The 26,946-nt window shown below is 45.8% G+C and overlaps 1 protein-coding gene and 2 long non-coding RNA genes across 5 annotated transcripts; 2 read left to right on the top strand and 1 right to left on the bottom strand.

Moving 5' to 3' along the window:
* Window positions 1–434: 434 nt before the first annotated feature.
* LOC119846311 (tubulin alpha-8 chain) lies at window positions 435–20,128 on the bottom strand. Of its 3 annotated transcripts, none has more exons than XM_038379750.2 (5): window positions 19,974–20,128; window positions 10,102–10,324; window positions 3,631–3,779; window positions 1,147–1,827; window positions 435–874 (listed from the first exon to the last, which is right to left on the bottom strand). In XM_038379750.2, exons 1-5 carry the CDS (start codon window positions 19,974–19,976, stop codon window positions 581–583), a joined length of 1,350 nt encoding a protein of 449 aa, XP_038235678.1. In that variant the 5' UTR covers window positions 19,977–20,128; the 3' UTR covers window positions 435–580. The 3 variants fall into 3 exon arrangements, with proteins under 3 accessions (XP_038235678.1, XP_043356634.1, XP_043356635.1); XM_043500699.1 differs by lacking the exon at window positions 19,974–20,128 and adding an exon at window positions 11,277–12,331 and having other exon boundaries at window positions 10,102–11,156; XM_043500700.1 differs by lacking the exons at window positions 10,102–10,324; window positions 19,974–20,128 and adding an exon at window positions 4,184–5,707 and having other exon boundaries at window positions 3,631–3,969.
* LOC122457174 lies at window positions 6,255–9,280 on the top strand. Its single transcript, XR_006276577.1, has 2 exons — window positions 6,255–7,759; window positions 8,536–9,280. It is a non-coding gene; the product is annotated as an uncharacterized LOC122457174 (long non-coding RNA).
* A 164-nt stretch (window positions 20,129–20,292) lies between the features above and the next one.
* On the top strand, window positions 20,293–21,261 carry LOC119846445. Its single transcript, XR_005289883.2, has 2 exons — window positions 20,293–20,780; window positions 21,002–21,261. It is a non-coding gene; the product is annotated as an uncharacterized LOC119846445 (long non-coding RNA).
* Window positions 21,262–26,946: the final 5,685 nt, after the last annotated feature.

Below are 26,946 nucleotides of genomic sequence, written 5' to 3'. Positions count from 1 at the left end.
GCTAAACCTGGAGCATGTGGGCAAGACTCAGCCAGACACTCAGGAAAGAATTCTCTGCAATAACTCAGATCCCACCCTATCCTACTGTCCCAACACAGGCCATTAGGCATATTTACTGCTAATAGTCAAAGATCAATTAATTGACAAAATTAGGCTATCCCATCATACTGTCCCCTCTATAAACTTATCAAGCTTAATCTTGAAGCCAGATATGTCTTTTGCCTCCACTGCTCCCCTTGGAAGGTTATTCCATTTCTTTATTAGAAGGAATGAAGTTCTGGAAGTTGCTCTGGTAAATTCTATAAGGCACTTGGACTGTCATTTTCATAATTAAAAAATGTGCTCGTCACTCAGATACATGTGTAGAACTTTAGCTATTCCTTTATATACAGTGGAATGAGTCAGTTGTTGCAAAGTTAAAGGATAGCAAATGGTCCTGATTAAAAAGGTTTTATTCTAAGCAGGTTGGTATGGAATACTTAAAAAAACCCACAATGGATTTACATTCATGAGGTTTCCCATTTACATTGAGGAAAAAGCAGTAAAATGGGAAAGATTTAGCATTTCACTTCTGTGAAATTTAATATTCCTCTCCTTCATCCTCTCCATCAATTGAGTCTGTGCCCACTTCTTCATAATCCTTCTCAAGTGCAGCCAAGTCTTCCCGAGCCTCTGAGAATTCTCCTTCCTCCATCCCTTCTCCCACATACCAGTGAACAAAGGCACGTTTGGCATACATCAAGTCAAACTTGTGGTCCAGACGGGCCCATGCTTCAGCAATGGCTGTGGTGTTGCTGAGCATGCAGACTGCACGCTGAACTTTGGCTAGGTCACCGCCAGGAACAACTGTTGGCGGCTGATAATTTATTCCAACCTGGAAAAGAAGAGAATACACTTAGTTTTCCTGTAGGGTTTGGTGATGGCTGTGATTAGTTACTGACCACAATAGTAAAAGCAAGACATTCATTTTACTTCATAACTGTCTAAAGAGCTCTGCACACAAACGCAAGCTTCCACCCATAAGATATTTATAAAGCCCACTAGATACCTACACCACAGCTTTAGGAATACATTTTAATAAGCCATTGATATACAATGGCTTTTCACTCCCTTGTTGTACAATTATTTAGCAGCTGTAAGACTTGCCTTAAAACCAGTAGGACACCAGTCAACAAATTGGATTGTGCGCTTGGTTTTGATAGCAGCAATAGCAGCATTGACATCCTTGGGGACAACATCACCACGGTACAACATACAGCAGGCCATATACTTGCCATGGCGAGGATCACACTTCACCATCTGATTGGATGGCTCAAAGCAAGCATTGGTGATCTCAGACACAGAGAGCTGCTCATGGTAGGCTCTCTCTGCTGAAATAATCGGGGAGTAGGTTACCAATGGGAAGTGAATACGGGGGTAAGGCACCAGATTAGTCTGAAATTCTGTCAGATCCACATTTAAGGCACCATCAAATCTGAGGGAGGCAGTAATGGAAGACACTATCTGACCAATGAGGCGATTGAGGTTGGTGTAGGTAGGGCGTTCAATGTCCAGGTTCCTACGGCAAATGTCGTAGATGGCCTCATTGTCAACCATAAAGGCACAGTCGGAATGCTCCAGAGTGGTATGGGTAGTCAAAATGGAATTGTATGGCTCGACAACTGCTGTGGAGACCTGGGGTGCAGGATAGATTGCAAATTCTAACTTGGATTTTTTTCCATAGTCGACTGAAAGGCGCTCCATCAGCAGTGAAGTAAAGCCTGAGCCAGTGCCTCCCCCAAAACTGTGGAAAATCAGGAAGCCCTGCAAACCAGTGCACTGGTCAGCCTGAAAGAAAGAAAGAAAACTTAAGTGGGCAGATCTGAACATTTAGAATCCAAAAAAAACCCCAGCAAACAAAACCTTCTTCCCAAGGAGCTCACACATCTGCTCAGGTCTTATGAATTCAAAGATGTGTGAAAATCCTTCTTAAGCTCCAAGAAAAAGTTATCTATCCATGAGGGTATTAGTCAGGACAACTCTCCTCCCCAGAAGCCAAAACCAAACAAACTGGCTTATAGTATTTGTGGACATCCCTGTACTGAGAGTCCTCTTAGTACAGATCTACCTTGCTCCACTTCAGTGGCACCATATTTCCCAAGACCCATTTATACCCTTCTTACCTCAGTGAGGCACACAGCTGGATTTGTCAGCTTTAGTGTCAGTTAAGCAAATAGCCATTGACCCTGCACAGCAACAGTGTCTAGAATCAGCCAAAAACCAATTCCCTTTTATATTTACTATTTATAAACAATTTGTTTGATGTTCTGGACAGATCTAGAACTGCCTACTACTATCCTACGTTCCAGTGTGATAAGTGGTGTATTTAAGACCTGCATATTCCCAAAAAATGTCATGAGGCTGTTGAATCCAATGAAGTGAATTGCAACATATTGGACTATTCAAGGAAGCTCTAGTTCAGATCTTTCCCTGAGCTGTTAAAGATTAACACTGCACTTTCTTCTCAAGGATGCAGGGTCAAATAGAGGTCAGCAATGACTCCCAGGACCAATTAACAAGTGTTGACAGTTTGCAAGAAAAAAAGGAACATGACAATGTATTGAGTTAAGTCTGTTAGAGTGCACACAAAAGACTGTTTACAAAGATTTCCCTGGCACTTCATCCCTAATTTAGATTGAATGTTTAGAGCAAGGACTCCAAGGGCTCAAAAAGCAGCTGGGGATACTGGAGAGAAACTTTCACCACACATGGCATATTACCAAACCAGAGGAAAATTCTATGCACTGGCAAGAGCTTTCTATATCCCTAATATAGACTATGCAAAAAGCACATGCTAACTACCCCTAAAAGAAGCTAGAAAATAAACTTGGACTTCACCTCAGCTCATTCACCACATGGTATATAGACTGAGGGAGCCTCAGACCTCACAGCATGGTCATAGCTTCTCTCCTACTTTGTATTTTTGTTCATAAAAAAAGGATGAAGTTGGAAGGAAACAGTGTGTATGGTAACACCCATTGTTTCTATGTATATAAATCTCCACACTGTATTTTCCACTGAATGCATCCGATGAAGTGAGCTGTAGCTCACAAAAGCTTATGCTCAAATAAATGTTAGTCTAAGGTGCCACAAGAACTCCTTTTCTTTTTAGACTGAACATGAAGATCAGACTTCAACTCACAAAAGCAAGAATTCAGGAGTGGAGGCTAAAACCCTGCAGTGGCTGCAGCTAAGGACTGGTCCCTTCCCATCAATAACAATGCAAACTGGACTGCTACGTGGATAGACCTCAGCCCTGGCCTTTGTCAGTAACTTGACACAAACTTTTTGGTTTGATATAAAAATTTTTTTAGGCAAGTTGATATTGCTGGTTCAATTGCAGTCCAAGAGGAGTCGCAAGGTGTCTTAGATTTTCCTCTGATCGGAGTAGTCCATTTTCACATGGCTGAAGAAAACAGCAGAATTTGACTCCATAGCTTTTCCATTTGTACATCACCCAACAGACTACAGTGCTGAATTCCGAGTCCCACACATCTCGGAGCACTTAACTAGATTTCCAAACCTCACAAACCACAATGTAGAAAGTTCTTTAAAAGATACAATCTTCAGCACAGAAAAACTGGAACTTACCAGCTTCCTGGTACGCTCCAGAACAAGGTCAATTATCTCTTTCCCAACAGTGTAATGACCTCTAGCATAATTATTAGCAGCATCCTCCTTGCCAGAAATCAGTTGTTCAGGGTGGAAAAGCTGCTTGTATGTCCCATTCCGTACTTCATCTGGAAAGGGAGTATTGTGCATGAGTTTATAGTAAATTAGTTTTGGTTTAGACAAAGTTTTCAAGCTCACATGCCTAAAATAAGGCACCCAAATCCACTTCTAGACAGCTCAACAAAAATGGCTTGGCTTTAGAGATGCATTGCTAGAAGATACCCAGGGTGCCTACTAGGTTCAGTGGATGTTTAACATCTAAGAAAATCAAAAAGAAAAGGAGTACTTGTGGCACCTTAGAGACTAACGAATTTATTAGAACATAAGCTTTCGTGAGCTACAGCTCACTTCATCGGATGTGAGCTGTAGCTCACGAAAGTTTATGCTCTAATAAATTTGTTAGTCTCTAAGGTGCCACAAGTACTCCTTTTCTTTTTGCCAATACAGACTAACACGGCTACTACTCTGAAACCTAAGAAAATCAAGTTGCTTATTTAGGTATCAAGGAATTGCATGCATGTTATGCCTGCAAGTTTGACTTTTTTAGCCTTAATATCACTCTGGCACAGGCAAATATTAAACTACACAAACAACTTGTGTTTCATAAATACTTTGATTTAAAGCAGCAATTTTCCAGATTTTATAAATTCATAGATTTCTAAAGCCAAAAGGTATAACACAGTGATCATCTAGGCTGATTCTGGCCTATGTTATGCAGGCAGACTTTCTCCTATGATTCCTGCAGTGGAGAAAGTTCTTTTCCTACTACATAAGCATACATCAAATGTCTAATTCAACCACAAGTTACTGGGCTATATTTGGAAAAAACTTCCAATTTCTGTTTAAGGAATATAAAAAACCACCATGATTTTTAAAGATATTTAGGCACCTAAAGATGCAGAAAGCACCCCAAAAGTATCTAAATGCACAGTGAAGCCAGAAGAGAATTAAGCATGCCTAGGCGCTTTTGAAGATCACTCCAAGTGCTATACTACCTTTAAAAATCTGGCCCTAAATGATCATTTACTACTTCCCAAGATAATTCCTTCAAATGGTTGGTTACCAAATGGATATAAATCTGCATCTTATTCTAATTATGTTTTCCCTAGATTAACCTTAGCCATTTAATCTTATTCTTCAAACTAACAAACAAAGACACGTCTTCTCCCTGGGCCATTTACTTATCCACCAGGAGCAAGTCATTTCAACATTCTGTCCCTCTTTTCCTCCCAATGGCTTCATAGCTCTGAGTGAGCCCCTTCCAATTTTTCTACATCATTTTTAAAATATGGATCCTAGAACTGGACAAAATCTGAGTCGTGGTCTCACCAATGCTAGATCCCCTCTACTTCTACTCAATATTCTCTGTCCAGGGTGCAGTCCTCAGTCTTTTTTTTACTAGATGTAAGACCTTGCCTTCGGCAGTATGAAAAAGTATGTTTGATTGCTTGGTAAAATGGGTGCAATCCAGATTGTTGTACTAGTCATCATTCATCACAGCAATCTGTGTATCATTTGGAAGAGAGTACATTTACCCATACAGTTACTGATGTTTGAGATGTGGACTGTTCTGCAGTTGGCGAGCACGTGTCCAGTATGCAAGTGCCAGAGACTGTTCTAGTCTGGAGTATACTTGGATTGGTGCATGCACCCTTCCTTCCTGGTGTGCTTCACAAGGGCATGATGGGCAGAATCACCTCAACACCAGTTCTATCACAAGAGCCAATGACAACAGGACTCCAAAGTAGCAGGGATGGCGAATGGGCCATGGAATAGGTGTCCAGACCAAACACCTCATAGAGCACCCATTACCGTGCAGGTTAGTAAACTCTTCTTTGCATGCTAGACCACTATTTTTCCCTAAAGAACACAGACTAACATGATCGTCCATCACCCCTGGCTGCTTGCACCAATGCGTAGTATTTTGCTAAAATGCGTACAGACAACCAGGTCACCGCTTTTCAAATATCCTGGACTGGCAAGTTTGCTAGAGAGGCTACAGAGGTGGACTGGTCCCTGGTGGAGTGGACTTGTACTTTGCCAGGTCTTTCTCTCCTGTTGCACATTTTGATATCTGGTGTAGATACAGCCCATCCTTTCTCTGAGTAAGCCAGCAACAACCTGGGAGACTTCTGGAAGGATTTCATCCTGTCTTGGTAGAACAATATGGCTCTGTGCATGTTCAGTGGGTGTAGCCTATACTCCTCTCTGCCAGCATGAGATTTGGAGAAGAACACAGGTAGGTACAGGACCTCACTGATGTGGATTTTAAGAACACCTTAGGAAGAAGTCTAGGATGCTGAGATTCTAAGGTCAGGAAACTTCCGCAAAGTAGTTCTTAAGAGTAGATTTCTAGAAAAACCACCAATCTTGATTTAAGGATTGTCAATGAGGGAGAAGCCAACACAACCCTTTGTACATTGTTCCAATCATTAATTACTTTCACTGTTAAAAGTTTAGGCCTTATTTCCAGACTGAATTTGTCTAGATCCAATGGCTGGAAGTTGAAACATTACAACTTTCTCTGCTAGATTGAAGGGGCCATTATTAAATATTTGTTCCCAATTTAGATACTTTTAGACTAATCAAGTCACCCCTTAACTTTCACTTTGCTCAGCTAAATAGGTTGAGTTCCTTGAGACTCACTATAGGCATGTTTTCAATCCTTAGTTGTCAAATGCAGAAATAAAGTAACCTTTCTACTCTTGCTCAAGATTCCCATGTTTATGCACCCCAGGAACACATTAGCCCTTTGGCCACAGCATCACACTGCGAGCTCGTGTTCAGCTGATTATTCACAGTGACCCCCATATTCTTTTTCAGAGTCTGTTTTTCCCAGGATAAAGTCCCCCATCCTGCAAGGATCGATCACATTCTTTGTTCATAGATGGATACATTTACATTTAGCCATATTAAAAACCTAGTTTGCTTGCACCCACTTTGCCAAGTAATCTAGATCACTCTGAATCCATGACCTCTTTATTCACAACTCCCCCAATTTTTGGGTCATCTGCAAACTTTGTCAGTAATGATTTTAATATTTCCTTTCAGGTCATTGATACAGATATTAAATAGCTCTCCATGGGCTATGAGCAGTGTTACAAGTGCCAACGGTTACAAGTTACCATACAACTCTTTCTAAACAAAGACATTTATTCTTAAGGTAAAAGCATTACAGAGAAAAACAGATTTAAGCATACTGTGAACAGATCAGGAGGTGCCCATCCATCTTATGGGGTCCTAGCTGGCCAAAATCTTTCCAACCCTTCTGCAAGAGTTGCGGCCCCCCTTTGGGCAGAAGGGCCTCTCTATTTGCTAACAGAAAGTCAGCCCTAAGTCAGTTTAAGCTTTTTATATCAAAAGTGTTTTCTTTGTCTGTTGGTCTCTGGACAACCCAGTTTGAACCAGTGGGTATACCTCTCTGGATGTGTTTACAACTTAAGTGATTCAACTTAGTAACCTCTGTTTTTGGTTCCTGGAGGTACTATGGTAACCCTCCATCAAAAGTTGCATAAAATCCCTGATCCACAGCAATTGATTAGCTTAATACAATACTGTCCTCAAATATATTGCATGGGATTACAATCTCCCCCAGGCCCTTGAAAGTGAACTGGGGATCTTGTGAATCTAGAGACTGGAGAACTACCTGAGGGAGATCCAGCCAGTAGACCTAGGACTGCTATGCCTAAAGTCTCTGGAAACAGAGAGTTGTGTGCACGGCAAAGAATGTAGACGCTGCCATAAGACCCAGCAGCTCAAGGCAGGATCTTAGGTGCATCAGGGGTTGGGACCATAGGTGGGACTAGAGGTCATGCACCATCCAGAACCTGTCAAGTGGTAGTTAGGCAGTTACTCCATGGAGAGGCTATATGGTCCCAATGAATTATGTGCCATACAGTTGTTAATGTGGATTTCTTCTCATTCCCCAGCAGACCTAGATGTGCAAACAGCTGGAGAATGGACAGGATGTTGACTCAGACTGAGATTTAGTGGCCATGACCAGCCACTTGCTTAAGCACAAGATCATCTGGATGTCAGTCCTTCCAACGTAGGCCACCACTGCAAGGCACTTCATAAACACATGAAGCACAGAGAGCCCAAAAGGCAAAACTTGGCATTGGTAGTGATTGCTGTCCAACACAAACCTTGGTGCTTAAGCACTTCCCAGACATATGATGTGAAAACATATCCCTGAGGTCAAGAGTCCTCCTGATATAAGGATGGGATGACTGATGTGAGGGAGACCATCTTGAACTTGCATTTCTTGACATAAGTGTTCAGGCATTTGAGGCTAGTATTCAGCCAAGCATCCCCCAAGACAGGGAGCAAGTAGTACCTTGAATAGAACTTCTCTCCTCTCTGAGGAAGTAGCTCCTCTATAGAGCCCACTACAAAAAGGGGCTGCATTTCTGTCTAAGGGAGGGGTCCCTAAGGAGGGACAGGAAGAGGATAGGAACTCAACAGCATAGCTTCTTAGGATCACCTCCAATACCCAACACTCTGAGGTGACGATGGACCAAGGTTGATGGAAATGAGCCAGATGGTTGCCAAAAGGAAGAGAAGGCAATGATCCTAGAATGAATGGTATGCTGTCCTCAGACACAGAGTTAAATCTGCTGCCTGGTCAATGTCAAAGCAGGTTGGTGCAACCAAAAAGATATTCACAGGGATAACTACCTTGCAGGATGAGCAGTTAAAGTCTGGGTACTGTCGGCACCCTTGGGGTGGGAAGACCTCCTTTTCCCTCCACAGGGTCCCATAGACCTCATCAAACTGACTCAGTAACTACAATGCCTAAGTGGACGTTAAATACTGTTGGTGCAGATCTCTTCATGTATCACAGGCTGCAGAGAAGAAACTGGGTGTCGCAGAGCGGTTCAACCCTTTATACCCTTGCGAGCACATGAGAGGAAGAGCACTTGGACTGCCCCAAAAGACGCTCCTGACTAGAAAATTCTCCAGTGTGAGCACACCAAATGAGTAATCACCAACTGTGGAATATCAGTACAGCCTAACACTCAAAGAACTGGCTTGTCCTAGTTGCTGTTCAGTCCTAGATGTCACGAGGTCCTGTGTGCGCCTACCCGAGAACATCCTGCCATCTCACTAGCCAAGGACAGAGAAGCTTTTTTTGAAGCCAAGATCTTCCACCATCTGGAAAAAAAAAATCTGTACGGACATAAAACTCTTCTGCTGCCAAACCACAAAGTGCAGGGTATGTTCAGCACAGCACTTGCTATCCCATTTGGCTTTAGCAATTCTAGAATGTATGGTAATGAGATATCACAGAGTTTAATTAGGGTAAAAAGTAATATCGGGTTTTATAATTAACTCGAGATGAAGTTGCCTGCTGTTTTTGCATATATTCTGCTTTTAATCCAAAAAATTAAATCAGATTTTTTTTATTTTTAAAAAAGGCTTATGACAAAGCAGCATGAGAGATTTGAAGAGACAGTTACCTTACTTATTGGTGCAGATCAGTATGACAATTCACCCAACATCATTTGTAACCTAGGAAGCTGATATTTAAGGAAAAACTTTTTTCGGAAAAAAAAAAACAAACAAAACAGAAGCACCAAATGAAATGGACTTGCTAGGAGATATCTGCACTGGTTTAAAGCACAGTCTTTGCCAGACCTTTTTGCATTAGCCCTGCAAGGCATGCACAAGAACCATGGACTGAAGAGTCAAAGTGAGAAACAGAGGAGGACAGCAAAAGGGGTGGTGGGCACTGGGCAGTCACAAAGTGCATAAGTAATTTTATAAAGATGTTGGAAGAAGTCAAGAGGGAACAGTAGCTGGAAGATGCTAGCCAAGCTAAGAGGACGATGCTGATGGGGGGACAAAAGGGGATTGAGAAAGAATTGCAGAAATGAGACATTAGCAAGTATCACAAGTAGTCAACTCACTCATGTTGGTTTCCACAAGCGTGGTTACTGTTGGAGAAAAACACAAATGCAAAGCCATGGAGCATACAGAATATTTTTAATGTACAATAGCAAGGTGCTTAGAGATCTCTCAGGATGTATAGTATCCAGTAAATCCGAAAAGGCTGCTGGTGCCTGTAGATGCTTTACCTATGTAACAACAGATCAGCAAAGTGTTTAATGTCTTGTAAATTCTTCCAACTTTGAAGTACCCTTTTTTTTTTTTAATTGCGGTGCTTTGTCTAGAGACAATGAAAAAGCAGAAAATCTTATGCATTGCTTGGAAGAAGAGTAATGATTACATACTTGGGGTAAGCTTTGTACAAAGAGAATGTAAAGCATTTAGAATATTTAAGGCATCATAAAAGAAAATAGGACCCTCAGACCAACATTCCAGCTGTCAGTTGTGCCAGTTCCCACAGCATGTCTCTTACAAATCAATACAACACTGCTGACTATTTACCTATAACTGCAGGTTCCAGATCCACAAACACAGCACGGGGGACATGCTTTCCTGCACCAGTCTCGCTGAAGAAGGTGTTAAATGAATCATCACCACCACCAATTGTTTTGTCACTTGGCATGGTGCCATTGGGTTGAATGCCATGCTCCAAGCAGTAGAGTTCCCAGCATGCATTGCCAATCTGCACACCAGCTTGGCCAACGTGGACCGAGATGCACTCACGCTGTACAGAAAAAAAAAAGAAAATTAAGGTTTCTTGGTAGGAACAGTGGCTTTCTTGACTAGCAAAATACCTAGCACAGACTGCTTGGAACTACCATACTGCAGAATTATTAAAACTGCACCCATAACATTGGGATCATTATATTAGGGTTAGTGACAATTAGAACAGATTCCAACTGTAACACAAAACCTTCCTTCAGTCATCTATTTTCACCTAGAAAAACCTTTGGACATTGTCAAGTAACATTTTATAGGCTCATTCATCTCTTCATTGTTCATGTCCTTTCAGAGATCTGAATGCAAAGTTTCACTTCCTTCCCCCACTTCTCCAGCAAATTCTGTCTCCTCCCTATTTGAGAAATATTGATTTTTCAATTTTGAATGTAATTAAAGGTTCAAATCCACTTAATTGGCCAGCACCAGCCTGTGTCATCATTATCTGTGCCACCCCAGTTCCAGTAGTTTATTTAGTTATCAGCTGCAGCACAATATTTCATTTTTTCCCTTTTAAATTAGTATATGCAAGGCCAAAAAACAAGCCTTCCCTATCCCATTAGTCTTAACAGTACATAAAACTGATCCTAACTGCCACCCCTTCACCATTTCATTTAGACAGATTTCAGAGTAGCAGCAGTGTTAGTCTGTATCCGCAAAAAGAACAGGAGTACTTGTGGCACATTTCATTTATGGTACACTCTGAACAAGTTTAAGTTGTGAATCTTGCAAGCAAAGTAATTGTGTGTAAAATGATCCCCCCCCCGTGTTGAATTCATAAAAAAATGCAACTTTAGATTCTTACACAAAGCTATAGATGCATGCACTGCTTTGCACGTCTATCTTAAGTGTTTTTCCACTGAATGCATCCGATGAAGTGAGCTGTAGCTCATGAAAGCTTATGCTCAAATAAATTTGTTAGTCTTTAAAGTGCCACAAGTACTCCTTCTCTTCTTTACGTCTATCTTAGTGTAAGTAGGATTATTTTTTTTCCCAAACTAGTCAGGGCTGAAAGATCTCCTAACACTGTCTGAGCAAAGTCCTGCTCCACCCCCACCACCCAACTCAACTGCTCAACACTACACAGTTCCCAGCTTAGCGCAGCTGGTCAGAAGCCAGTATCAAAGTGTCAACACCACCATTAAACTCACAGGAATATGGATTCTGCCCCAAATTACAAAAAAACCAATAACCCCGCACACGACTTCTCAGTGCCCTTTTTAATATGTAAACGTGTGGCTTGACTGCCCACGTTCAACAGGCCTGCTTGTACAAACTAGTCCTTGCCACACCTCTGAAAAGTAGGCAGGAATTTATATTTAATAGATGGGTGAGTTGAGGCTGAGGTTCATCAACCTGATCTCAACTACACAAGTCATAAAGCTGCAATTGAAACACTAGTGTCTTAGTGTCTCAACTCTGTTCATTTCTGTAGTCTACTAAAGTGCCTTCTAGCAGAGGGCTAAAAACAAAGGCAAACATAGGTGCCCGGATTTATGCTGCCAAGTCCATACTTAAGCCTTGTCTACACTACACAGTTTAGTTGGCAAAAGCAGCTTTTGTCAACAACACAGTGGAGGTGTACACAATATAATGCTACTTTTGGTGACAACTCTTCCATTTTGACGACAAAATAAAGCCTTGTTGAGAGGGATTGAACCTTTTGTGGCAAACAAAGCAAAGCATCAGTGTAGATACTGTGTTCGTTACATCGCCATAACTAGCCTCCAAGAAGTATCCCACAATGCCCACTGTCACAGGTCTGCTCACTGCTTTAACTCTACTGCCCTGCATCCAGCTACACAAAGCTCAAGGAACTGTGGAAATTCCTCAGAGTGCAGAACTCACATAGCTACTGCCCAGCTGAGTACGAGGGCAGCAAATGAACTCCTGCCTGGGCTACGGGGAGGGGTGGATCATCTTGGCCTGTGGGCAGAGGAGGCTGTGGGAGAACTCAGTGGGAATCACAAACATTAACATGGAATCCTGCTTTCCCTGGCACTAGGAACACAGCAGCAGGCGCGCAGGGCAGGCTACTGCTGGGGGAGGGAGGAAAAGACTGCTGTGCTGAGCCCAGGCAGGGGCTGATGTTGGGAGCGTCCCCTCCCCCTGGATAAGACAGTTACCTTTGCCGTAACTGCTGTTCTTCGAGATGTGCTGCTCATCTCCATTCCATATTAGGCGAGTGTGCTCACCACATGTACCGTGCTGGAAGTTTTTCCCTCAGCAGTATCCGTAAGGGACTGGCTCTGGTGCCCTCTGGAGTGGCGCTCGTATGACATGGTACAAGGGGTGCTGCTGCCCCCCCCCCCCGTTTCCTTCTGGCCAGAAATGCTGACAGTGGGGAGGGAGGGTAGGCTGTGGAATGGACATAAGCAACACATCTTGAAGAACACCAGTGACGGAAAAGGTAACTGTCTTCAAGTGCTTGCTCATGTCCATTCCATATTAGGTGACTCCAAAGCAGTACCCCTGGAGGTGGGTAGGAGTTCATGGACATGTAGACTGCAACACAGCTCTGCCAAACTCAGCATTATCTCTGGCCTGCTGAGTGATGGCATAATGAGGAGTAAACGAGTGACAAGAGGACCACGTTGCAGCTCTACAGATGTCCTGGATAGGGATGTGCGCCAGGAAAGCTGCTGAAGACGCCTGCACTCCCATCAAATGGGCTGTGACAATTGATGGCAGCAGAACCCCTGCCAGGTCGTAACAGGTCCTTATGCATGAGGTGATCCAATTGGAAATCCTCTGTGAGGATACCAGGTGACCCTTCATTCTTCCACTGTAGCAATGAAGAGTTAAGTTGATTTTCAGAAAGGCTTGGTATGTTCTAAGTAGAAAGCCAAGGCCCTCCAGACGTGCAGGGCGTGAAGACTCCTCTCCTCACTGATCTTGTGCAGTTTGAGACAGAGCACCGGGAGGAAGATGTCCTGATCATATGAAAGGTGGAGATCACCGCTGACAGGAAGGCCGGGTAGGGCTGCTGAACCATATCTTTGTAGAAGACCATGTACGGAGGTTCTGAGGTCAAGACTTTAATTTCATAGACCTGTCTTATTGATGTCACCATCACCAGAACGTGACCTTCCACAACAGGTGGGAAAGGGAGCAGGAACCCAGAGGCTCAAAGGGTGGGCCGGTGAGCCCAGAGAGGACCAAGTTAAGATCCCATTGCAGGACAGGAGTCCGTACCTGCAGGAAGAGTCTCTTGAGCCCTCTCAAGAATCTGACAGTTATGTCATAGGAAAAACACAGTCTGTCCTTTGACTGGTGGGTGAAAAGTGGATATGGCTGCTAAATGCACTAATGAAAGAAGGTAGTCCAGGACAGCCTGTATGGAAGAACACAAGGGAGAGATGCCATGCTCGGACGCCCAGCAGGAAACCCTCATCCACTTGGTCAGGTAAGTCAGGGCCTTAGGCACCAAAATAAGCAGCCTCAATCTGCTGGGTCCTCAGCACTTTAGAAAGTGAAATCAGACCACTTACTGAGGTGCTTAAATATGGACTTGGCAGTGTCCTACTATTAGGTACCCATCACAAACCTCTGTTTTAATATTCACACCCACAGCTTCATTATGTAAAGTTACAGCGGTGGTACTCAGTGCTGCTCTGTGCTCCTCCAGAAATTCCCAAAACAACCAAGTGTTGGAAAACCAAGATGACAGTTCCTTGCACAACCTTAATTCTGCTGCCTCTCATCTCTGCTTTAAGGCATCCACCTATGGAGATGATGATATCTTACTCCTCCCTCAGTCTGTGCCATCCAGCATCAAGGACTCCCCAGATTAGTGGTGCTGCACAGAGAACAATGAGGCTCACTGGACTGAATAGGAGGACTGACTGGAATTGTACTAGGCAGAGACAATAACCGGTTTTGTTAAGGAAAGGTAAGGTGCTGTTATATTGAGAGTTCCTATTGCCATCCCCATGGGGATTAATATCTTTGTATCCACAGACGAAAACACTTTACAGGGAGGTCAGTATCATTATCCCCATTTTACAGATCAGCAACCATAGGCATAAAGTGAAGTGACTTTCCCAAAGTCACCCAAACTAGTAGCAGAGTGCAGAATAGAATCAAGGGTATGAGTCCCAATCCAGGGCCCTATCCACAAGACTAAACTGCCACCTACTGGCTGTGTGGGAAGTATTGCCTTAGGTGGTCCTTCTAAAATCAGAACCTTACCAAGCAATTCCATGCTTTACATTGGTATTTCTTATAAAAACTGCTATCTTTACTGTAATCATTTTTGTTATAGAAGACTTTCTTGGACATATTGAGTTAGGTAGGCATTTCCTCATTTTTCTGTGTTTGTATTTCAGAATTAAATTCTCCCATTCCAGAAGGGCACAAGGAACACCCGATAGTATTGAGCCCTGGCAACCGTAATTCCATGTTGATTAATTCACCTGCAAAAATCCTCATCAATTCTTGTTTTTGTGAGAAAGTGGTACAAATGGATATAAACTGGCAATCAGGAAGTTTAGACTTGAAATTAGACGAAGGTTTCTAGTAATCAGAGGAGTGAAGTTCTGGAATAGCCTTCCAAGGGAAGCAGTGGAGGCAAAAGACATATCTGGCTTCAAGACTAAGTTTGATAAGTTTATGGAGGGGATGGTATGATGGGATAGCCTAATTTTGGCAATTAATTGATCTTTGACTATTAGCAGTAAATATGCCCAATACCCCGTGATGGAACACTAGATAGGGTGGGATCCGAGTTACTACAGAGAATTCTTTCCTGAGTGTCTGACTGGTAAGTCTTGCCTACATGTTCAGGGTTTAGTTGATAGTCATATTTGGGGTTGGGAAGGATTTTTCCTCCAGGGCAGACTGGCAGAGACCCTGGGGGTTTTTCACCTTCCTCTGCAGTGTGGGGCATGGGTCACTTGCTGGAGGATTCTCTGAACCTTGAAGTCTTTAAACCACGAGTTGAGGACTTCAATAGCTCAGACATAGGTCTGGGGTTTGTTACAGGAGTAAGTGGGTGAGATTCTGTGGCCTGCATTGTGCAGGAAGTCAGACTAGATGATAATAATGGTCCCTTCTGACCTTAAAATCTAGGAATTGAAGGGATGGTGGGAAGAATGGGTGCTATTACTCCTCAGCACTCAGTAAGAAGGGCAACCCCAATCAAGGCTTAGTGCAGGGTCTCCCCTTCCTTCCAACAGCAGCAGACAAGGGGAGCTTCATAACCCTTTCCCAATACTGGGAACTGAGATCAGGAGTTTCACACCTGCAAACTGGAAGACCACCACACCTGTGCGCTCTGGGAAGGTCATCATTCTCTGCTCCCCACCCTCAGCAGTGTTTGTCTGGGCCATGCACCAAACCAGTTGGTTTTTAGCTCCCCTTCCCTCATCTGAACAATGTGTGCATGCCTCAGAAGGGTCCCTATGGCAAGTGGAATTGCAGAATTCCCATTTCGCCCTGCCACTCATGAGGTTCACAGTGTCAAAATAGAATAGCCCTGGCCCCTAAATCAGCCCCATCTTCCCCAGCTGGCCTCCCAAAGCATAGGGTGAAAGTGGGACAACGCAGCGTACGGATGAATCCTCAACACCAAACTGCAGACATTACCTCCTGAACTCTGAGCAAGGCAATATAGGTCAATCAGGCCCTGAAAAGCCAAAATAGCCCACAGACGAGAACACTAAGGCACAAAGATTAAGCAAATTGGACAAGGCCATGCAGGGTGGCAAAAATAGAACCCAGGTTTCCCGAGTCCTAGGCCAGTGCATTAACCACAGAACCATCCATCCTCCTATACCTCCAGCCCATTGAAAAGGGTTCTCTGCTCAAACCCCAGACAGAGGGGAAACAAAAAATTGCACAGGGATCAGCAGAGCTTAAGTCTCCTGGCCCCTAGCTAAAAGAAAAGGAGTACTTGTGGCACCTTAGAGACTAACAAATTTATTTGATCATAAGCTTTCGTGAGCTACAGCTCACAAAAGCTTATGCTCAAATAATTTGTTAGTCTCTAAGGTGCCACAAGTACTCCTTTTCTTTTTGTGAATACAGACTAACACGGCTGCTACTCTGGCCCCTAGCTCTTTCCCCTCTCCACAGCACCATCTTTTATTCCTTCTACAGTCCCTGCTTTACACACAGTCATTGCACTGACACTCCATGGCCTTGTCTACACTACAAAATTAAGACTACTTACTGTGTTCATGTCCACCCTACGCCCTCTGTTGGTGGTGCGCATCCTCGCCAGGAGCGCTTGTACCAACATAACTGAATGGGGCGTTGTAGGACACTGACAGATGGAGCCCTCCCCCCCTCCCAGGCTCACAGCCAAAAGGCAATGCAAGTAACAGCATCTATAGAAAAACTGCATTGGCCTAAATACATTAACCTAAGCACTAAACCTCTTTGCAGAGCTTATTAGGTCGGTGTAGTGGGCAACTTACATTGGCAGGGCAACGCTGTAGTGTAGACCAGGGGTCTCAAACTCAAATGACCACAAGGGCCACATGAGGACTAGTACACTGGCCCAAGGGCCGCATCACTGACCCCTCCCCCGCTGTCCTTGCCCCGTCTCCACTCTATCCATTCCATGAGGTCCCGCCCCTGCCCCACCTCTTCCTACCCCTTCCCAACCCCTTCCCCGAAATCCCCACCACAATTCCACCTCCTCCCTGCACCCAGGGAGTGCAGGAGGGATGCAGGGTGCGGCAGGGGGCTCAGGGCAGGGGGTCGGGGTGCAGGAGGGATGTGGGGTGCAGGAGGCTCCGGTCCAGCATGCACCAGGGCAAGGCAAGCAGGCAGAACCGGGGGGGCGGGGGGAGGAGACCTGGGCCCACAAGGGTCTGTTTGTTGCCCTGGTCGCACCACCAGGCACCGCCCCCCACTGCTCCCATTGGCTGGGAACGGGGACCCTTGGCCATTGGGAGCTTCAGGGGAGGTACCTGGAGGCGCAGCCAGGGCAATACACAGACCCCTGTGCCCCCTCCTCCCCCAGGTCACGGCCACATCCTGGAGCAGTGTGCAGGGAGCCTGCCCCGCCCCTGGTGTGCGCTGGGCTGGGCCAGAGCCGCTCTAGGTAAACACTGGGGGGCGCTGCAGGGAGCTGGCGGGCTACAGAAAATAACCCTGTGGGCCGCCATGTTTGAGACCCCTGGCGTAGACAGACTAAGTTTAAGTTGATATAGGCTGCTGTACATTGACCTAACTCTGTAGGGTAGACCAAGTCTAAGACACATGGGCTTAAGTCTGAATTCCAACTCTGCCTGTTCTGACCTTGTGCAACCTCTTATTGTAGCTGCAAACCTACAAGACCAGCAAAGTACACAGAAATATTAACAGGCATCAGCAGATCAAGAGACCTGAACTCATGAGTCTGGGTTCAAGACCAGCAGCTCTGCCAACAGGCCAAAGGGTACTTTGTGGGCATTCATTCACTCACTAGGCCTTCCACTAGGAGCCTGCTCTCAGCTGGGATTCCTTCAAGCAAAAACAAACAAAACAAAAAACACCCACACAAAAAAACCCCACTCTCAGAACCAATCACACATCAGCCCCCCAAAACTCATGATTTTTAGAACTGTGTAACAAAGTTTTTGTTTCTGTTTATTTGCCTTCTGGTTTGAGCCTTCATAGGTCACATTCTCAAGATTCTCGCCATGCAGGCTAGCTTTCATTAAAAATGAATCTAAGAGCCTCACAATCAGGAACCAGAGGTTTAAGACAAACAACAAGTATCGCAAGACCCACGATAAAAGTCACAAGTCAGAAATAGCATATATGGCAGAGTTATCTTCCAGTCCAAGTCCCTGCAAGGCACTGTTTGGCCAAAAACTGCTCACTCCACAGAACCAAATAAGCCAGCCAAATAACCAAACAATTTTTCATTTGTGTATTTGGGGGGCTGGACCCTTTGGTCTGGATTTTCAAAAGAGTTCAGGTCAAATTTCCAACAGCTCCCATTTGTGACACTCATGGCTTGAAGGGCTCAGCACCCAACATTAAGAGGCCACATTTTCAGGCGAGCTCATAGTTAGATACGCATGTGGGCACTGAGCACTTCTGAAAGCTCCAACCTAGATCAGTGCCAGGTGGTCTAGGGCTGTAAGATTTGTATGGCATCTCTTCCATTCGCTCTGAGTCTATGCAGTGCTACCTTTCTGGTGGCACCTGTAGCTCAAACTTCTTGGCCAAATTTGCCTCACCCTCATCCAGAGGTTGATTGCAGAGGTTGCACTGCAATTTTCCAGGCACTCCATCTAGGCACATGCATTTTATAGCACAGTAGTTTAATGAACTGGAAAAGCTTTCTTCTTTCTAGGCCTTGTCTACCATACCGATACCCGAATGTACTAGCTGTACTCAGGCTGCTCTGTAGAAAAGCATACTTAGACCAAGTGGGGAAAAAACAGATTCCTGTAGCTAGGACACTGCGGTCCATGGATTTCACTGCCTGTTATTATGCAATCCATGTAAAGGAACAAACATCAAGCATCTGCTGAAGTGAAAAGTGTGATATTCATTTTCAAGAGAAATAGCTTCAGTGATCTCATATTTGGAACAAAAGCAGCATGAGCTAGACAATTTAAACATTTGTATAAAACTGCAGTAACAAGACTAAGAATTCAGGTACAAGTTATTTTTAAAAGTCTAACTCAGACAGATTCATTTTATGACTAGTTTGAGACTAGACTTCAAACAGCATAAGCATGCCTATCAGGAAAAACCACCACCCCATTTGGAGTTTTACACGTTCCCTTAAAACACGTGAGCCCTAATACACATCCATAATGTTAACAAGCTAGCATACGAATTGCTATCTTATACTTTGTCAAGCCCTTTGGAGCACTACATCCTACGCAAAACACTTCTGGTAAAGCTGTATTTTGAGCATGTGCTGTGGCCAGAGAACTCCCTGAAGAAGTCTTACAGGAAAGTGCTGGAGCCATCTCTGCATGAAGAGATTCCTACCCAAGAGTTAAGATACAGCCTTAGAAGTCACGCAGTCTCAGTGGCACGCAGCCAGGAAATGCAGTTGAGTAATCATCACCTGAAATTCTCTCTGGCCCAATTAGATCTGTGCAGATGAATTCTTGGTTTGTGAAGGGAGCTGTAGCTCCCGAAAGCGTACGTTCAAATAAACGTGTTGGTCTCTAAGGCGCCACAAGTCCTCTTGTTCTTTCTGCAGATACAGACTAACGCGGCTGCTGCTCTGAACCTTGGTTTTTTAGGGCGCACGTCACCACCTTGCCTGTAGCGAGATGCGGCAGCGGGGATCAGGCGGGGGCAGCCATGTTCTTTAGCCAGCAACCACCATTTTGAACCACGGCTTGTCTGAAGCCTTGTTAGCTCGCACAGGAGACGGGCTCAGCATGTGCCGCCACCACCGCAAGCTCCGCCCGCAGGATGCTGGCCCGGAGCGGCGCTACCGAGAGAAACCGGCTTCCCCACGTGCACTCCCTGTACTCGCCCTACAATCAAGGCCCCAAGGGGTCGAGCCCCGCAGTCACCCCCAAGCGCTCAATCCCCGCCCCGGCGCGCCCCGCGAGAAGCAGACCCCGTGCCCGCTCCGCGCACGTGGGCTCCGGCGGCCCCCGGGCCCGCCCCTGCCCGGCCCCGGCCCCGGCCCCGGCGGCGCTGCCACGCAGGCCAGGCCCATGGAACCTGCCGCGCCCTCCCCTGACCATGTCTCCGGCTGACGGGCGGGGCCTCTGGTGGCAGCAGACGCGCGACGGGTCTGAGCAGCACCGCCAAAGCAGCCGCGGCCCGCCCGGGGCCCCCGTTATATAGGCAGCCCCGGCCTCCCTTGCCCCCCATTGGCCAGCGCCGGCGCCACGCCCCTCCTTCCCGGGCCGCCATTGGAGAAGCGAGCAGGACGTTGAGCCGGGGGAGCCAGGCCGTGGGCCCCTCCCGCCAGGCGGGCCTGAGCTCGGCAGTGCGCGAGGGGGCGGGGCCCGGCCCGGCCCGGCCCGGCCCAGCGCTGAGCGGCCGCCTCGGCCTGCCCGGAGCCCCGGCCCCGCCCAGGCCGCCTGCGCGCGCTCCGCCGCCGCCGGGTGCGCGTGCCACGGGGAAGATTCGGCCTGGGCCCAAGCGCGCGCCGGCTGCGAGCCGCGGGACCCCGCCGGCCCTCGGCTGAGCTCCCAGGCCGGAGCTGAGGGAAGCGACCGACTTCATTCCGGCGGGGGGGCGCATTGTTTCCTTCCGTGCTGGGGGAAGCGGGACTCTCTCCTTCCACGGGCGAAGTAATCGCCACGAGAAGTACGCTAAGCCCCCGCCCCGGCCTCAGCTGCGACCTGACCGCAGGGAAACTTGAGCGGGAGAAGGTGGGCGAGGCGACAAGCTTGCAGCGAGCTGCTCTTCAGGTCAGGTTCAGGGCTCGTGTCAGCCTGACTTCTCTCACGCCTGGACTAAGAGCCCCCAGGAGAGTGGCTCCGACTGTGCTCAGCGGGGCGATGCGCAGGGTGTTCTGGCATCAGGACAGCTTGTTTCCAGTAATAATCTCTTTACTATTATTCTTTAAATACATAGAGCCCTGCCCAGATACAAAATTTGTATCTGCTTCCGAGCCGCGATCCACAAAAGTGATCTCCCCTCTGTATTTTCCACCGAATGCATCCGATGAAGTGAGCGGTAGCTCGCGAAAGCTTATGCTCAAATAAATTTGTTAGTCGCTAAGGTGCCACAAGTCCTCCTTTTCTTTTTGCGAACACAGACTAACACGGCTGCTACTCTGAAACCATGGATCACTGCATCCACTATCTGCAGATGTCCCTGGATTTGCAGGACTCTCTGTATAAAGCTGGTTGAAAAATTACGATGGACCAGCCTTCCGTCAGAAGATGACATTTTGTTGAAATTGAAATATTCTCCAGGAATGTAACGATCTCAGCGAATTTTTCAGTGGGAAAGAGTTTTGACTTGCTTTCAAATGGCCGTACGTTTAGTTTTGTGAAAATAAAATTGTTTTGTTTTGACTTTATTTTGATTCATTTTGTTTATTCTATTTATTTTACTATACTTACAATCATAGAATCATAGAATATCAGGGTTGGAAGGGACCCCAGAAGGTCATCTAGTCCAACCCCCTGCTCAAAGCAGGACCAAGTCCCAGTTAAATCATCCCAGCCAGGGCTTTGTCAAGCCTGACCTTAAAAACCTCTAAGGAAGGAGATTCTACCACCTCCCTAGGTAACGCATTCCAGTGTTTCACCACCCTCTTAGTGAAAAAGTTTTTCCTAATATCCAATCTAAACCTCCCCCATTGCAACTTGAGACCATTACTCCTCGTTCTGTCATCTGCTACCATTGAGAACAGTCTAGAGCCATCCTCTTTGAAACCCCCTTTCAGGTAGTTGAAAGCAGCTATCAAATCCCCCCTCATTCTTCTCTTCTGCAGACTAAACAATCCCAGCTCCCTCAGCCTCTCCTCATAAGTCATGTGCTCTAGACCCCTAATCATTTTCGTTGCCCTTCGCTGTACTCTTTCCAATTTATCCACATCCTTCCTGTAGTGTGGGGCCCAAAACTGGACACAGTACTCCAGATGAGGCCTCACCAGTGTCGAATAGAGGGGAACGATCACGTCCCTCGATCTGCTCGCTATGCCCCTACTTATACATCCCAAAATGCCATTGGCCTTCTTGGCAACAAGGGCACACTGCTGACTCATATCCAGCTTCTCGTCCACTGTCACCCCTAGGTCCTTTTCCGCAGAACTGCTGCCGAGCCATTCGGTCCCTAGTCTGTAGCGGTGCATTGGATTCTTCCATCCTAAGTGCAGGACCCTGCATTTATCCTTATTGAACCTCATTAGATTTCTTTTGGCCCAATCTTCCAATTTGTCTAGGTCCTTCTGTATCCTATCCCTCCCCTCCAGCGTATCTACCACTCCTCCCAGTTTAGTATCATCCGCAAATTTGCTGAGAGTGCAATCCACACCATCCTCCAGATCATTTATGAAGATATTGAACAAAACGGGCCCCAGGACCGACCCCTGGGGCACTCCACTTGACACCGGCTGCCAACTAGACATGGAGCCATTGATCACTACCCGTTGAGCCCGACAATCTAGCCAGCTTTCTACCCACCTTATAGTGCATTCATCCAGCCCATACTTCCTTAACTTGCTGACAAGAATGCTGTGGGAGACCGTGTCAAAAGCTTTGCTAAAGTCAAGAAACAATACATCCACTGCTTTCCCTTCATCCACAGAACCAGTAATCTCATCATAAACTTATATATATTTAAAATTGTTTACAATGTATATTATAGTACGTTTCAACATGAAACATTTTTCCTTTATTCATTATATGAAAGCAGCTGGGCACACATTAATTAGATTTAAAATGGGCTCATTGACATATCTCAAAATGCCGTTGTTAATGGCGAGATATTGATGAACGGGGCATGGCCCCGCTGTGACCAGCTTTTGGTCCAATGCTAGTCAAAAATTTTATCAACTAGCTAGATTTTAAATCTTTGCTCCTAAAGTTTGCAGATGACACAAAGATTGGTGAGGTAGAAAATAATGAGGAGAGCAGGCTGCTGTTACAGAGTGATTAGAAAAAAGAAAAGGAGTACTTGTGGCACCTTAGAGACTAACAAATTTATTTGAGCATAAGCTTTCGTGAGCTACAGCTCACTTCATCGGATGCATTTGGTGGAAAATACAGAGGGGAGATTGATATACACACACAGAGAACATGAAACAATGGATTTTATCATACACACTGTAAGGAGAGTGATCACTTAAGAGGAGCCATCACCAGCAGCCGGGGGGAGGGAAAGGAGGAAAAACTTTCATGGTGACAAGCAAAGTAGGCTATTTCCAGCAGTTAACAAGACCATCTGAGGAACAGTGAGGGGTGGGGTGGGGTGGGGGGGAGAAATAACATGGGGAAATAGTTTTACTTTGTGTAATGACTCATCCATTCCCAGCTTCTATTCAAGCCTAAGTTAATTGTATCCAGTTTGCAAATTAATTCCAATTCAGCAGTCTCTCATTGGAGTCTGTTTTTGAAGGTTTTTTGTTGAAGGATAGCCACCCTCAGGTCTGTAATCGAGTGACCAGAGAGACTGAAGTGTTCTCCGACTGGTTTTTGAATATTATAATTCTTGACGTCTGATTTGTGTCCATTTATTCTTTTACGTAGACACTGTCCAGTTTGACCAATGTACATGGCAGAGGGACATTGCTGGCACATGATGGCATATATCACATTGGTAGATGCGCAGGTGAACGAGCCTCTGATAGTGTGGCTGATGTGATTAGGCCCTATGATGGTGTCCCCTGAATAGATATGTGGACAGAGTTGGCAACGGGCTTTGTTGTAAGGATAAGTTCCTGGGTTAGTGGTTCTGTTGTGTGGTGTGTGGTTGCTGGTGAGTATTTGCTTCAGATTGGGGGGATGTCTGTAAGCAAGGACTGGCCTGTCTCCCAAGATCTGTGAGAGTGATGGGTCGTCCTTCAGGATAGGTTGTAGATCCCTGATGATGCGTTGGAGAGGTTTTAGTTGGGGGCTGAAGGTGATGGCTAGTGGCGTTCTGTTATTTTCTTTGTTGGCACCCAGACAGCAGGATTGTCTGGCTATGTAGACTCCCTCCTCAGGCCCTACATTACCAGCACTCCCAGCTATCTTTGAGACACCACTGACTTCCTGAGGAAACTACAGTCCATTGGTGATCTTCCTAAAAACACCATCCTAGTCACTAGGGATGTAGAAGCCCTCTACACCAACATTTCACACAAAGATGGACTGCAAGCTGTCAGGAACAGTATCCCCGATAATGTCACGGCTAACCTGGTGGCTGAACTTTGTGACTTTGTCCTCACCCATAACTATTTCACATTTGGGGACAATGTATACCTTCAAATCAGCGGCACTGCGATGGGTACCCGCATGGCCCCACAGTATGCCAACATTTTTATGGCTGACTTAGAACAACGCTTCCTCAGCTCTTGTCCCCTAGTGCCCCTACTCTACTTGCGCTACTCCGATGACATCTTCATCATCTGGACCCATGGAAAAGAAGCTCTTGAGGAATTCCACCATGATTTCAACAATTTCCATCCCAAAATCAACCTCAGCCTGGACCAGTCCACACAAGAGATCCACTTCCTGGACACTACGGTGATAATACGCGATGATCACATAAACACCACCCTATATCGGAAACCTATTGACCGCTATTCCTACCTACATGCCTCTAGCTTTCATCCAGATCATACCACACGATCCATTGTCTACAGCCAAGCTCTACGATATAACCGCATTTGCTCCAACCCCTCAGACAGAGACAAACACCTACAAGATCTCTATCATGCATTCCTACAACTACAATACCCACCTGCTGAAGTGAAGAAACAGATTGACAGAGCCAGAAGAGTACCCAGAAGTCACCTACTACAGGACAGGCCCAACAAAGAAAATAACAGAACGCCACTAGCCATCACCTTCAGCCCCCAACTAAAACCTCTCCAACGCATCATCAAGGATCTACAACCTATCCTGAAGGACGAGCCATCACTCTCACAGATCTTGGGAGACAGGCCAGTCCTTGCTTACAGACAGCCCCCCAGTCTGAAGCAAATACTCACCAGCAACCACACAACAGAACCACTAACCCAGGAACCTATCCTTGCAAGAAAGCCAGTTGCCAACTCTGTCCACATATCTATTCAGGGGACACCATCATAGGGCCTAATCACATCAGCCACACTATCAGAAGCTCATTCACCTGCGCATCTACCAATGTGTTATGTGCCATCATGTCCCAGCAATGGCACAGGAGCTAGCAAACAGAGCTCTAAACAGGGGAGTTTGAGTGGGAGTTCTGTTGGAGGAGAAGGTAGTTGTACTTGGTTTTGTATTTTTAGTATTTGTGTTTGTGTGTGTAGGGGCTTTGTGCTGGGAGAGCAGCTGAGCCCTGATTAGGGGGTGGGGCTTCTGACTAGAGGTCCTATAAAGGTAGCCAGCCAGAGAGATTGAAGTGTTCTCCAACTGGTTTTTGAATGTTATAATTCTTGACGTCTGATTTGTGTCCATTTATTCTTTTACGTAGAGACTGTCCAGTTTGACCAATGTACATTGCAGAGAGGCATTGCTGGGACATCATGTCTGGCAGCGGCACAGACAGCTGCAGCGGCACAGGAGCTAGCAAACAGAGCTCTAAACAGGGGAGTTTGAGTGGGAGTTTGAAAAGGGAGTTTGTATTGTGGTGCTTGTTTGGGGTTTGCTTTTGCTTGGGGGGGTGTGGTCTTTTTGGTGTGGCTTGTGTTTCCCAGATTAACAGGATTTAGGTGGGAAGGCGATGACAGATACAGAGGCAGCTGTGGGAGTGACTCCTGTAGTGGAAGACACAATGAGGATGACTGGATGTGGAAGCTGTGGTATGTACATGATCCTGGACGGGGGAACCAGTAAGAGTTTTTTCTGCATGAAATGCTGTCTGATAGAGCTGATGGAGGAAAAGATCCAAGGTTTGGACATGCAGGTGGAAAGTCTTGTTGAGTTTAGGAAGGGGTTTGAGCAGATGATGGAGCAAAGATATGAGGTATCTGAAGGGAAAAGCTCAGACTCGCGGATGGAAGCAGGGCTGGGGAATTTTGAGGGGAGACTGGGTGAGGAAAGTGGTCAGTGGAAGCATGTGACTAAAAGAACCAGGCAGAGGAAAAGACGGGCTAGTGAAGGAGAAATAGGGCTTAGGAATAGGTTTGCAGAGTTGGAAAATGAAGAAGGGGCTCAGCAGGTACTTGTTGAAGGTGGAAGGGTAAGGAAGAAGAGAAGAGATGCTAGTCTTATAGGAAAAGCGGAGGAGTCAAGGGAGACTACACCAAATATGAGCCCCAGGAGGATACAGGATGGGTTGAAGAGGATTATAAGGGAAAACAGAAATGGAAAGAACTTGCAGCCAGAGGGAACAGGGGAGAGACTGGAGAATAGCACCGTCACCAGGAAAAGGCAGGTGTATGTGATCGGGGACTCTTTATTGAGAAGAATAGACAGGCCTGTAACTAGAGCTGATCCAGAGAATAGAAGGGTGTGCTGTCTTCCGGGTACTAAGATACGGGATGTAGACCTGAGGTTGAAAAGGATTCTAAAGAGAGCGGGAAAGAATCCCCTAATTATCCTTCATGTGGGAACAAATGATATGGCTAGATTCTCACTGGAAAGTATTAAGGGAGACTATGCTAGGCTGGGGAAGACGCTTAAGGAAATTGAGGCTCAGGTGATCTTTAGCGGGATCCTTCCTGTTCCTAGAGAAGGGCAACAAAGGTGTGACAAGATTATGACTGTCAACAGATGGCTTAGGCAGTGGTGCTATAAGGAGGGCTTTGGGATGTATGGCCACTGGGAGGCATTCACGGAGAGAGGACAGTTCTCTCGGGATGGACTTCATCTGAGTAGGGAAGGAATTAGACTTCTAGGATCGAGGCTGGCACAACTGATAAAGAGAGCTTTAAACTAGGAATTAGGGGGAGATGGTTGGGAGATGTCCAGGTAATCTCCATGCCAGATTTTAGCATTGAGAGGGAAGAAGACGAAGTAAGAAAGGATACAGCCGTGGGTAGGAGAATGTATATAAGGAGCGAGGGCGGTGTGGATACTAGTCTAATAGGTTATACTGGCTGTAGAATGACTGTGCCTAATAGGGTAC

This window comes from Dermochelys coriacea, chromosome 21, assembly GCF_009764565.3.
Source record: "Dermochelys coriacea isolate rDerCor1 chromosome 21, rDerCor1.pri.v4, whole genome shotgun sequence".
NCBI classification, from domain to species: Eukaryota; Metazoa; Chordata; order Testudines; family Dermochelyidae; genus Dermochelys; species Dermochelys coriacea.
This window is presented reverse-complemented; position numbering and strand designations above follow the sequence as displayed.